Source organism: Malania oleifera, chromosome 10, assembly GCF_029873635.1.
Source record: "Malania oleifera isolate guangnan ecotype guangnan chromosome 10, ASM2987363v1, whole genome shotgun sequence".
Classification (NCBI taxonomy): domain Eukaryota; kingdom Viridiplantae; phylum Streptophyta; class Magnoliopsida; order Santalales; family Ximeniaceae; genus Malania; species Malania oleifera.
In genome coordinates, this window is record NC_080426.1 from 9,722,591 (window position 1) to 9,735,944 (window position 13,354).

Genomic DNA, 13,354 nt, shown 5'->3' on the forward strand with positions numbered 1-13,354 from the left:
TATAGACTCTGGTATGGGATAATGATATGGTATTATGATGCAATAGGTTGAATTATTCCGTTGCGTATATTGTGAATGTGATTGTGGATAGGGTATACGTGAATTCTACGGGGTCGGACGCTTATATTGTGTAGTATTATGAATGGTTGTATAATACATGGACATGTTAGGTTACTAAATCACACCCTAGGGCCCATTTCCGAGTTCGGGGCGTGACGCCCCTACTTACAGAACGCAACGTCCTCATTGCGAACCCACATTTCTAAACTCAGGCGATGTGAATCTCATCACACTTCCGGTTGGGTAATTTCTCTTATACTATTTTGTAACGCCTCAACTTAGGTCTGTCAGGGAGCACTGTCTCTCTTCTCCTCCACCTGGACCAAACAATAGGGGGCAGACCTTATTAAACTAATGACTGGCCCCACAGACCAACACGTATCATTTTCAGTGTGTTTTGTCTTCACTCATACACTCCCTCAGAAAACTTTCCAAAAGGTCACCCATCCCAATATTACTCCAAGTCAAGCACGCCTAATCATGGAGTTTTTACGGGAAGACTCTCGAAAATAAATGTGCACCTTATTGATATGAGTAGTAATATCTAATTTTTTTTAAGCATTTCTTCCACGGAATATCACAGTGCTAGTAACTTTTCCTCACATAACTGAATTTTCAATCCCAACTCTAATAAAAGTAGATCGAGACTACTGGTTCCTTGACATAAAATTAGTTTAGAGACCAATGAACAAGTAATAATTCGATGAACAAACCACATATATAAATAACAGGTTAGTAACGACTCCATCGACTTATAATATTATTATTACTTGCCATTCCAAATTTTTTTTTCTAGGACGTTGCGATAATTATATCACTGAGCATAAGATGTTTAAGAAAATTATTTCATACGGGCTGTTGGGATAATTCAACCCAAATGTTCCATGATAAAATTATTTTACCCTAACCAAATTAACAATGTTGGCATTCACTCATTCAATGTTCGGGATTAGAACAAAAGTTCCAATCTTAGCCCCTTGCACATTAAAAGGAAAAAATAATAATAAAAGAAAAAAATTGTAAATGGTAGATAAAATGACGTTTCTTCTTCTTTTACAAAATTATTAGCTATTATTTATCAAAAGATGGATACAACTTAGATGATTGATATAAAATAGTCTTGACCAACAACGTCCCTTTATATGTTTTTATATTTTCAAAGCAATTGTACTTAAGTTTAAGATTCATTGATTGACATTGTATCCCTAAAAATTACTTAACATAAAGGGTTAGAAGTTTCTAAATTTTAAAAATCTAAAGACACATAATCCGGACGATTAGATAACCAATTTTAAATAATAATAAATAAATAAATAAATAAATAAATAAAATTAAAAGTTAAAAAGTAAAAAATAAAATACAACCCAACGGTTATCGACTCTCTCTCTCTCTCTCTCTCTCTCTCTCTGTGACTTCACACAGCCTTTTCCACAGAGAGAGATTGCTTCGAGACAATGGAACAATGTCGGCTTATAATAGGGCGTTGGAGGATATAGATGATGGCTCTCACTCTCTCTCCTCTTCTCTTTCCCTCCCTCTACTTTCGGCGCCCTAATAAAACCTCCATCCCTCCCTCTTTCTTTCCTATCATCTCTCTCTCTCTCTCTCTCTCTCTCTTTCTCTCGCTCGCGCGCTCCTTCTCTCTATACAGTTCGTTTCTCCAACAGGTTTCCTTCCTATGGCTTCTTCATCCCAAGCCACCCTCCTCCTCCAAAAGCAGCTAAAGGGTATAAAGGATCGAGAACCATTTATTTTCTATTCCTCAAAATCTATCTCTTGCGCTCGGTTTTATTTCTAGGGTTTTGTTTTGGATTCCCGTCGTTTGTTGATGGATCGGTATTTCTCATTCAGATCTCTGTAAAAATCCCGTGGATGGCTTCTCGGCGGGTTTGCTTGACGAGAACAATCTGTTCGAATGGAGCGTCACGATTATTGGTCCTCCTGATACTCTATAGTGAGTCTTCTTTTTCATTTTTATGTCCTAGGATTGAATCCCTAAGCGCCCGCAAGTTTGTTTTTTGCTTTTTTTTTTTTCGTCAGGATGCGTGGTTTGGTGCTATCTTGTGATAATGAATGAGAGATTTTGCGATTGTGGGTGATTGATTTGTTCATTATTGGTAGTTGGCGCTTCTTAATTTGGCGAGGCTTTTTTCCAAGGAGTTTTAGGGTTTATCCTTTTGGCTGTTGTTCTTGTTTGCATTGGGTTACCTTTTTATTAGATTAAGAAAGTCTGCCGATTTCAATTTGTTTTTCATCCTTCGTGTATTTTCATGTTCGTCATTTGGTACCCCCATTATATTATTTGCTTTAGATATTTGTATAGTTCATTGCATTTTATGTGTACTTGATGTATTTTTGATAGTTAACACACAATCTCGTTTAATCTAGGTAATTGTTTTGGCTTATTCCGGGGCCATACTCAACCTACCTTGATCACCTGTTTTGCTTGTTTCATGATGGACATGTACTATTCTAATAAATTGAACCTTTTTTGGAGATTTATTTAGACACGGTTAAGGATTTCTTTGTGTCTAAAATAGCAACATGGGGGAGTTTTTTTTTTTTTTTTTTTTACAGAGGAGTTTTAGGGTTTATCCATTTGGCTGTTGTTGTTTGCATTGGGTTACCATTTTATTAGATTAAGAAAGTCTGTTAATTTCAATTTTTTTTAATCCTCTGTTGGTATTAACCCTATTATATTGTGTGCTTTAGATATTTGTATGGTTCATTGCATTTGATGTGAACATCATGTTTTTTTTATAGTTAGCACACAATCTCGTTTAATCTAGGCAACTTCTTGTTTATTCCGAGGACATACCTACCCTGATCACCTGGTTTGCTTGTTGCATGTCAGGCATGTACAATTCTAATAAATTGAACTTCTTTTGGAGATTTATGTAGACGCTGTTAAGGATTTCTGTGTATCTAAATTAGCAATTTGGTGAGGCTTTTTGTGTTATTGGAGTTTTAGGGTTTATCCTTTTGGCTGTTGTTGATTTGCATTGGGTTACTGTTTTTTAAGACTAAGAAAATCTGTTGATTTCAATTTTTTTTTTATTTTTTTAATCATGTGTTGGTATTTACCCTTTTATACTGTGTGCTTTAGATATTTGTGTGGTTCATTGCATTTTATGTGAACTTCATACTTTTTTGATAGTTAACACACAATCTCGTTTAATTGAGGCAACTTTTTGTTTATTCTGAGAACATACCTATCTTGATCACCTGTTTTGCTTGTTCCATGAATTTGGATTCTCACCATGCTTTTTAAAATTGAACATCTTACTGCAGTGATGGGGGTTTCTTCAATGCCATCATGACCTTTCCGCCCAATTATCCAAACAGCCCACCAACAGTGAAGTTTACCTCGGAGATGTGGCATCCTAATGGTTAGTATTTATCACATGTAATGAATTTGGTATTATATCTACTATTATTTTTTTATGTTGGGAAAATGCTTGAAGGTTGGTGTATGAACTACAGTTTACCCTGATGGGAAGGTTTGCATATCAATTCTTCACCCCCCTGGCGAGGATCCCAATGGCTATGAGCTTGCTAGCGAACGCTGGAACCCTGTACACACGGTATGATTTAGACCTGCGAACTTATGCATTTTCAATGCATCAGCAGTCCAATGTTTTTGCCCTTTATTTTGAGAATGTTTGCTGGTGCTTCTTCTCTATTTCATTTTTCATTTTTTTTTGTCTTTAGGTTTCTATCTACATCAAGCATATGTATAAGTGATGTAATCAATATGGAGTGGTGACTAACTAGTCATTTTTCTTCTTGTAATGTCACTCTTGCATTTGCATCATATAGATTTCTTCTCATTATGTGTTGCACACATGTAAACTCCTTTCACTGCTGGTATGGCTATCATAATTCTATTTTGCTCTGTAAATATTATGTTCTCATGAGAAGGTTGCCAGGCAATGGTTCATCATTTTTATTGTTGATGACGATGATTCTCTGAGAAAGGAACTCTTAAGTATTATGCATATTGTAATTTTTCATGTTTGCAAATAATATTAAGCCATTATATGACTTGACCATCTGATGACTCCTCTGATTGGCAGTGCTACTTGGATGAGTTGGGTTGGTCCAATGACCAACTTTAAGGACAGGAATCTGAGATCATTGGAAGACTGAATTGTATATTAACTCTGTGGGTTCAACCTAGGCCCACATTGAGGTGCTTGTTCTTAAACCCTAGCACAACTCTTGTTTAAATGGGACTGCTTGAGTTGGGTTGGGGTTGAATTTTATCCTTGCACAGTACTCTTAATCCCAAACTAATTGAGCTGTATTTGGTTATTTTTAAGTAAAATTGAGAAAAAAACATGATCAATTTAACTAGATAGTTAATTTCCTTGTTTCTGTAGAATTTTGAATTCTAGTTTCCTTTAAACATATCCTTACCATGAAATAGATAACAAAGCAAACAATTGAAGGATGATGGAAATTCATTGTTCTGATATTCATTAAAATGTATATTGTGTCCTCTCTCTCTCTCTCTCTCTCTCTCTCTCTCTCTCTCTCTCTCTCTCTATGTGCTTCTATAGCACAGAAATTGCTAATTTTATATTTTTCCTCAAATTTTAAGTATCAGAAGCATTCTGTTAATATCATTCTGAAATCAAGAGTAATATTTAAAATTTTTGTAGTCTGGATCACACTCATTGTTTATTTGGCTATTTTTTGAAGTTTGAAGCTCAAGTCTTGCAGGATTTAGGACTAGGATTGCTTGAAGAAGTCTATGTTGTGCTTGTTTTAGTTGGGGGTTGGGGGGATATCAAACAACTTGATGCAAAATTGAAGCCAGTGCTTGGCAAGAAGAGAGAAAGTTAGTAGATGTTTGCTTTTCCCAGAGCTGCGCAATTTAGATGTAGAGTCATAATTTTTAACTTTGAGCAGATTTTATTGTTTGTAATTATAGTGGAAAGTACAACCTGGGTTTTGAAGTGACCTAGGATAGATTTAATTGGGGTTTAATCACGAGAAGGGCTGGAATGGGTTGATCAGGTTGCTGGAAAATGTGTGCTGCATGTAGACTAGGATCTTAGCTGGCTAAGGTTTAGGGTTTAAAGGAAAGTTCCTTTAAACATTCTAATGTTTTACAGCTCCTATTGTTTAGAAGATAGAGTAGTGATTAGGGTTGTGCGGAGAAGGAAGAGGGGGAAGTTCTGGTGATCTGAATTTTGAAGTTTGAACAGATGAGCAATGGGAAGAACAGAGGAATGGAAGAATGACTGAGCACAATAAATCCGCACAGGCTTTGTGAGAAATCCATCCATATACTATAACCATGAAATCTACATGGTTGAGACAAAGCACAATGTGGGGAAATTCTTTCATTCATTTATTGGGGGAAAAATATTTTCAATACAAAAGCAGAGAATTCAATGAAGAAGGGAACATACAAAAAGGAGACTAAGAAATCCTCCTACATGCCTGCCAACTTGCAGCAAGGAATTTCTAAAATCAATTGATTGCTTAACTACGAAGTTATAATTTGATAACTAGATTGCTATAAAATAAATAAATAAATACATAAATAAATTGATGACTAGATTTACTAAAGAACTCTTAAAATGAGTCTATAAATAACCCATGAAAATAATTTAAAAATATGAAAATTATGTTCTGCCCATAAGATCTGTTGCTCCAGAATCAGCAAACAGCGACCAACTTCTATCTCTCTCTCTCTCTCTCTCTCTCTTTCATGTGGCATCAATTTTGTTTCAATTAAAAGCTCTAAAACAGTATTTTCTTGCTTTCACAACCATAAACCTTAATTAAAAGATCTAATTTTGATTAGTAGTGTTTTAAAAAGTGTTTTGGCACTCCTCAGGGCATTTTGGGGCCAAAATGCATCAAGGTGCTTTTCTAAATGTGCTAGTCCTGAGAGGCAATTGTTTTCTCTAATGGGCACATGCCCAAGAGCAAAAGGCACTCCTTGGATGCCTTGCCAAAGGACCAAAGGAGGCATATGCATAATGGGAGAACACATATTTTCTGATCAGAAGGTGTATGCAGTAGGGTTTGAAGGGACTTCATTCTTTCATTCTGCAGTCGAAAGTGAAGAGATGAGCTGCAGCTTTGCTGATCTCTCAGGCCTTTGACCCCAGTCTGTTTATACCCACCTTCTTCACTCTTTGATTGATGGTTGCATGCCGGAATCTTCATAGACGATCTCTCTCGAGTCTTGACCTGCCTCTTCCTCTGATGAGCTTCTCTGATCAATGACTGACCCTCTCCCAATTGTATTTGATCTTTAAAATTCCTATATTTGTTTCCCCTCCAGGATGATGTGCACGAGAAGTGGAAAAGAGAGTTTAGGGAAGGGCTGAAGTGCTGAACTACTGCAATTTGGGTCATGAGAAATTTCCTTATATCTCTTTGACTCTCAAAAGCGATGTGCTTTATTCTTTATAGCTGGAAAATATACCATTAGTAATTGTGTTTCATTGGAAAGTTATGTGGCTGTGGCTTCCCATATATAGGCAGAGACAGCTGGAGCTATATGAAATGAGTCTTAGAAATTTTATATAAATTATTTAATAATTTATGTAATAAATTTTATTATTTATAATATATTAAAATTATTTTAATATATTTTAAAATAAAAATTGAATTCCCAAAGGGCTTACGCCTCAACGTCTTGAGGCTTACACCTTGCCTCGTTCTAGGGTAAAACGCCTCACCTTAAGCCTTTTCCTTCTAAAACACAGACAACTACCTACTAATCATTTTTCTGTACAGAATTCCTAGCTCTGTTACATCCAATCCAGCCCTTCTCATGATTGCATATTTGAATTTCACTTAATTCTATCCCAAGTTGACTTCTAAATCCTAGTTGTACTTTCTACTGTAATCAGAAACCTTAAAATGTCTTATACTCTGCTTGGAATCATATTTGAGTAGAATTCAGTTCAAGTTTTTATATTTTGAAATCCAATAATGCTACTTGGAATGAATATAATTATAATTGAATTTTACAAAGTAATTTGCTTAGCATTACAAATGGAAAATTTCTTGACTTGTTTTTCCTATTTTATCCTTTATTCAAAAGAATGTTTAATGATTGAGTTATAAGTTGGGAAATGATGGTATTTCATTCTCATTTCTCCTAGATACTCACCAAACATGGCTATTTTTATCAGATTTTGTGAATCTCAGAAAATCTACCTTTTTAAGAATTGTGATACTAGTTAATTCTATTTCTTTACATTCCAAGAACCGGATCTAAAAAAAAAAAAGAATTACAGATAATGTGATTTTGTGATTTGCAAGTTATTCCAAGGAATGCCTTATTTTCGCTAACCCAAGCACTGAGCTGAGTTGCTAGTGCTAATCTGTCTGTTGGAACCATAACCCCAGAGGCGGATGAAGCCATTGGGACTTCATGTGTGACTCCTAAGATATCCATTTTTTTCAAAAAATCGTCTTTGAATTGTCACAAAAAATTCTGGAAAATCCTCTCTGAGAAAGTGCTCATATCAATTTACCATCAAGACTTAAATCTCAAAATAAGCTTCACTGATGTCGGCAGTGTCCACATGTGCGAGGCAGCAGGGCTGTTCACAGTTAGAGTATCCGAACCACACCTCTATTTACTGAAAATCCTCTCTCAGAAAGTGCTCGTATCAATTTACCATCAAGACTTAAATCTCAAAATAAGCTTTGCTGATGTTGGCAGTGTTCACACGTGCGAGGCAGCAGGGCTGTTCACAGTTCAAATATCCGAACCGTACCTCTATTCACTGGACCAAACCGATCCTATCGTTTCAGAGATCTTCTGAACCGAAACCGAACTGAATGTTTCGGTTAACCGACAGCATGGTTAACTGACGGATCGGATTGGATGTCTGATCTGAACCGAATATGACTACCCAAAATTGATTTCTCAAGATTCTTGTAGATTTTGTAGCAAATTTGACAACATTATGGGCAGCAAGCTGTGAATCTGCACCAAAAATCAAAAAATAGCTTCCACCAAGAATCTGCGATAGTCAGAGGACAGTGGTCGTGGGGGGCTGTGGTTGCTGCCTTGCTGTGCTGGGTGTGGCTGCATGGATGGAGCATGGAGACTGGAGTGGAGTTGAGAGAAAGTTAAGTAGAGAATGGGGTAGGGTTTGTTCAAATTTTATTTTTATTTTGAGTTTTGATTTGCTGTGGTTGGCCACACCTTCTAATTATTAGTCCTAAACTACCAATTAGACATATCCATGTGTCTTGTTTTTTTAATTTTAAAATAGTATATATTTATATTAATATAGTTAAATACTTATATAACATTATGAATATATATTACGGTTCGGTTTGGGTGATCGTCAGTTCAGGACCAGTACAAACCAAAACTGAATCAATATCCGAAAATTGGAAAAAAATTGATCTGAAATCGAACCGAACAAATCGGTTAACTGAAATTTTGGTTAATTTAGGTTCGGTTCGGTTTTCAAATATTTTTGAACAGCCCTATGAGGCAGCACTCGAACACCTCTCTCCAAAATTTTTGTTTCTCCACCTAATCTTAATCCTAGACCACTGCCCTTTTCTAAACCTAATTAGCTGCCTATTTCCTGCCCTGTTTTTCTCAATAGCTGTTATTAGCCTCCTTGCTATTGTTCATATGTTCAGCGTCTTAGGTAGATAGATTAATCTGTTCTTTTTGGGGTGGAGTGCGGGAGTTTGGCTGGCCTGAATTACACATTTGTTATATGAAATTTGATTAAGCTTGATAATTAATAATTTCGTTGACATTTAATTCAACTTCTTGATATCCTGGGTTGTTTTCTTATTTCTAAAATTTACTTTTAGTCTGGGCTTAGGATATATTTCACAAAGCCCTTGTGAAAGTATTGACTTGAGTTTTTATTGCTACTGCTATGGAGAGATCTGAATTAGAATGATATCATGTAGGTACAACAAAAAAAATGGCAACATGTGTTAAGCATATGGCCCTAAATGGCCTGCGATAAAACAATTAAGTTTTTTCAGCATTGAAGGGCAAGAATATATAAGTAAAAGAATTTTATAATAAATATATGAGTAAAATTTTAGGAAAAAGAATGTGTGTGTGGCCCATTAACACTCAAAAGTCAAAAATGCCCAATAGTTGCAATCTACTCAAGTGGTTGGCTTGTCAAACTAGTCAAACTTCCATATATTTAGTGATTAATTTTCCTATAGCAACCTGTTAACACTGATAAGCCTGAAATTGAGATGGGGTTTACTACATGACCCTGTTGACACACCAGAGTAGGCCCTTAACTGTCTGTCTAACTTTGTTCATTCGCTTAATCTCAATTCCTCTAGTTTCTTCTTTCCCACTTTAAAATTAAAGGTTTCATTGTTTCTGATCATATGATCGTATGATGTGTTGTATGTCTGTTTGGAAGAGCTAATTTGGGGATTCATACAAAAAGGAGTTTCTCTTATAGAGTACATTTCACCCTTGCATTTATAATCATTCCACTGATTATACTTGGCCTATGTACTAATATTTCAACATGTTGTGGTAGTTGGCAGAATAATGCTCACACCTTTATTGTAGGTTTTCCTTTATTCTATGTGACTAAGGTTTTGAGCTCAATTTGGTAGTGTAGTACTTGTAACACTGTTAGTAAATTTTTAAAATATATATTACAGCTCTATGATTTGTGCCTTGGCCCCAAATTTTCTCTTGCACACCATGAAGTGGGACTTTTCCTGGGTGCTGGTTTTGCTTTTCATTCCTCATCCTTATTGTCTGTAACCAACGAACAATGACACTGTTCATAAAAAACAAATAAGATGATTACCTAGAGAAAGAGTGGCTGTAATAGGAGTTCTAGGTGAACTAGAAGAACATCAAATTTCTCTATTCTCAATAAAATAGCCTGCAGAATTTCAGAACTTAATTTATATGCAAATATGCGGGCAACAAAATGTTAAATGATAATGCATTTTAGTCAAAGTGTAGGTTAACTTGAAATGAGGTAGGAATAAGTCCTCTTTACAAGTAAGGCATCAGAGCCCAAAGTTGGGGGCAAGTGAAAACCAATGTAAATTGTTTATGGGAGATTGAAATTTGCTGTGCTCATTTGAAAGTGTAGTTTGTGCATAGTATGTCCTGATATCTTTAGGAATATAGAAATCTTTCTGTCACTATTGTCTTTTGGAATGATGATAATTTAAGCAAGAACTTTTATCTACTGCCATGAAGTGGGACAGTGTGCTTATTTTTTTGTTCATCTTGATTTAAGCTTAAGGCATCCTTGACTTTTAGGTGTTTCAATCCTTGAGATTGGCCATTTTCCCATTTTTCGCAGGCATTGATCTATATATATATATATATATGCGCTTTGAAGGTGCTCCTACGATCTGTTTTGATCCCACCCAAATCTTGCACTTGCACAGTGAATCAGTTACCTTGGGTGAGACCTAGAATAACTTGGACTGGGGTTGAAAAAAATGATTTGACATTTTCAACTTTCAGCGGATAATGCTCTACATGCTGCAGAATGACAAATAGGGATTCACATTGTTGATCCCATCTAGCTGGACACTTGGATTTAGGCTTCTTGTGCTGCTTTTGTTTGGCTGCCCCCCGGGGGGGGGGGGGGGGGAGTGGGCATAAGGGGGAATGCAGAATTGATGTCTTTTAAAGCTAGATTGGCTAAATTAAAGTTGCTAATGATTCATATATGGAAAGGAGACCCCCACAAAAGAATTAGTAGCTGCAGCTTTATTAGTTTCTTGAATTTGTCCTTGTTATGGGGTATAAATACTGCCTTTTGCTTTATTATATGGTTTAAATGCAATATGTTGAACTGTGAAATCTTGTTTTTCAATTCATATAATTGATGAGGACTACCACTTAGGTAGCTTGTTTGGATTTTGGAACACTTTCATTTGGCATAGGCCCTTTGGAGACCCTATGTCATAAAGCTACATCTTTGTTTAAAACACCATTCTAGTTTATTAGCAAAAGCTGCTTAGGCTTTGCTAATGGAATGTAGAGAGAGCTTTTCTAGCTTGTTGCTCTCTTTGCATGCTTGAGTGCTTTCATAGAACAAGCGGCTTTCTTCCTTTTTTGTGATTGTATTTATATGTTACAACACCACAACTAATGTGATTCTAATTTTTCAGGTTGAAAGCATTGTTTTGAGCATCATATCTATGCTTTCAAGCCCTAATGATGAGTCCCCGGCAAATGTTGAAGCAGCGGTAAGCATTGTTGTTCCTTAATTTCAGTCCAAATATGCAACAACCAGTGCAATGCTCCCCTTCATATAGCCGCCCGGGGGGGGGGGGGGGGGGGGGGGCGCAATTTCCCTTTTACCACATGTACATCCTCTTTTTAAAATGTCGTGGTCATATAAACTTTTGATCAATAAAACTTGACTAAAAGAGAGACCTGAAGTTTTCACTAGCTCAGCTTGCCCAACTTGTCCTTTCTGAGTGAAAACTCCTGTTAGAAAGGTTGAAGAGACTAGTAGGCATTGTGCCCCCATGTTTAGCATGTTGGAAAACTTGGCATGGCTAGAACTCCCATGATCCTTCATAGTGCGTGTGAAGCATTTGAAGCCAAACAGCTGGTGCAGGCGAGTGCCTAAATTTGAATGGTATTTGCTTGGCTACCACTAACTGCCAAGGTACCTTATGTGAGTTGTTGGTGGCTTGGGTTGGATTAACATTTTTTATCATTGCTGTTGAAATATAGATAGTGTGCTATTTATAATTTTGGCGAGGATTTATCACAATGCCACTATAAGTTTTAGATTTAGTAAGGGAAAGGAATTTATTTATTTTTAACCCTTAAAACAATCCTTTTTAAAAATATTTATATTTTATTTTTCAACTGAGAAACAATAATTTCAACAAGAATACTTTTCTTAATATTAGTTGATATAATATAAATATAAATAGAAAGGACCTCATGGTTTTTATTTTAGTCAACGAGTCTACTTCCGTGGTTCTTGAAGACAACTTGTTGGGAATCTATTCAAGAGTGGCTTTGATCTTTGGGTTTTGAAGGATCACCAACAAAGAAATGATGTGTCTTGATTATGTTTGTTAATCACCTACTCCTAATTAAGCATTCCATGCTCAGTGAATTGTGTTTTGTGTCTCTCTGTGTGTTTTTTCTATTCAACTAAAGAATCCCAAAATTTCTCAAAATTTCTTGTGGCCCTGTGGGCATACTACCATCATCACCATTCCTGTCATACGCCCATGCAACACAGCTGCTGGGCTGTCTGCACTGCTGAGGCAGTTGACACACTTTTCAAATAAAAGTAGGTTGCTGCATCTCTTTGCAGAAATCTCACCCACTCTCTCATGAATCTGGATGAAGTGGGAATAGCGTGTGATGATGAAACCTCATTATTCCTTTAAACATATTGGTTTAAGAGTTGTGAAAACTAATTTTTTGATGGGGCTGCAATTACCTTAGGGTGCGTGTAAAACATGCTGACATATTGGTTAATTGGGATGATGGTACGCAGAAAGAATGGAGAGACAGTAGGGATGAGTTCAAGAAGAAAGTAAGCCGTTGTGTAAGAAAGTCCCAGGAAATGTTATGACCCATCCACCAATGCGTTGCCTTCGCCGATTGCAGCAGTTGCTCCAACACCAACACCTGCTCCATCCACCGATCCATCCATCTAGAGTGCAATACATTGCTTCATGTAGAATTTTATGCAAGTTCATACTCTCCTCAATCTGTCATTTAGCTCTTCCTTCTTGCACATCTTTTGAGCAATTTCAGAACTTCTTCAAAAGAGAATCAAATGATTTATAAGTATGGATAACTTGTTTGTGGATTATGTTGGGGCTTTTGCTCAAGCTTGGCACTCTGCTTGTTTCTCTGAAGGTCTCCTGGTTTTACCATTTTCCAACTCAACAAGCTTCATCTGATGTTCTGTTCTTTACTTTCCTTTTTTAAGTGCTTTCCTGTTTTGTGCTCTTTTCCTTGCTAGATCTGTTATGAACAGAAGTGAGGCAACGGATATGTGTTGTGCCGCTTTAGCAGTGAACTGCAGGGGTTTAAGGTTCCCCCCTCCCCCCTTTTGAAATGTTGAAAATATTAGTGCCAGGTTTGTTAAACAAGAATTGCCCACCCAAAAAAAAAAAAAAGGGCGAAAGCAAATAGTTAAAATGTGTCAAAAAAAAAAGAAATAAAACCAATTTTACATAATAACGGTTGCTTTTTTTAAATTTTTTATTATATTAGAATAATTCTTTAAACAATGAGTGATGTATAGAGAAATTGAAACATAAAAAATGAAGTTTCAAGTAATTTTAAAAA

At 36.2% G+C, this 13,354-nt stretch overlaps 1 protein-coding gene across 1 annotated transcript; it reads left to right on the forward strand.

Annotated features, from left to right (window-relative positions):
• Positions 1-1,429: 1,429 nt before the first annotated feature.
• On the forward strand, positions 1,430-12,872 carry LOC131165738 (ubiquitin-conjugating enzyme E2 7). The gene is made up of 6 exons (XM_058123760.1): positions 1,430-1,787; positions 1,912-2,014; positions 3,352-3,449; positions 3,544-3,644; positions 11,194-11,271; positions 12,552-12,872. The coding sequence occupies exons 1-6, from the start codon at positions 1,739-1,741 to the stop codon at positions 12,627-12,629; spliced, it is 507 nt and encodes a 168-aa protein (XP_057979743.1). The 5' UTR covers positions 1,430-1,738; the 3' UTR covers positions 12,630-12,872.
• Positions 12,873-13,354: the final 482 nt, after the last annotated feature.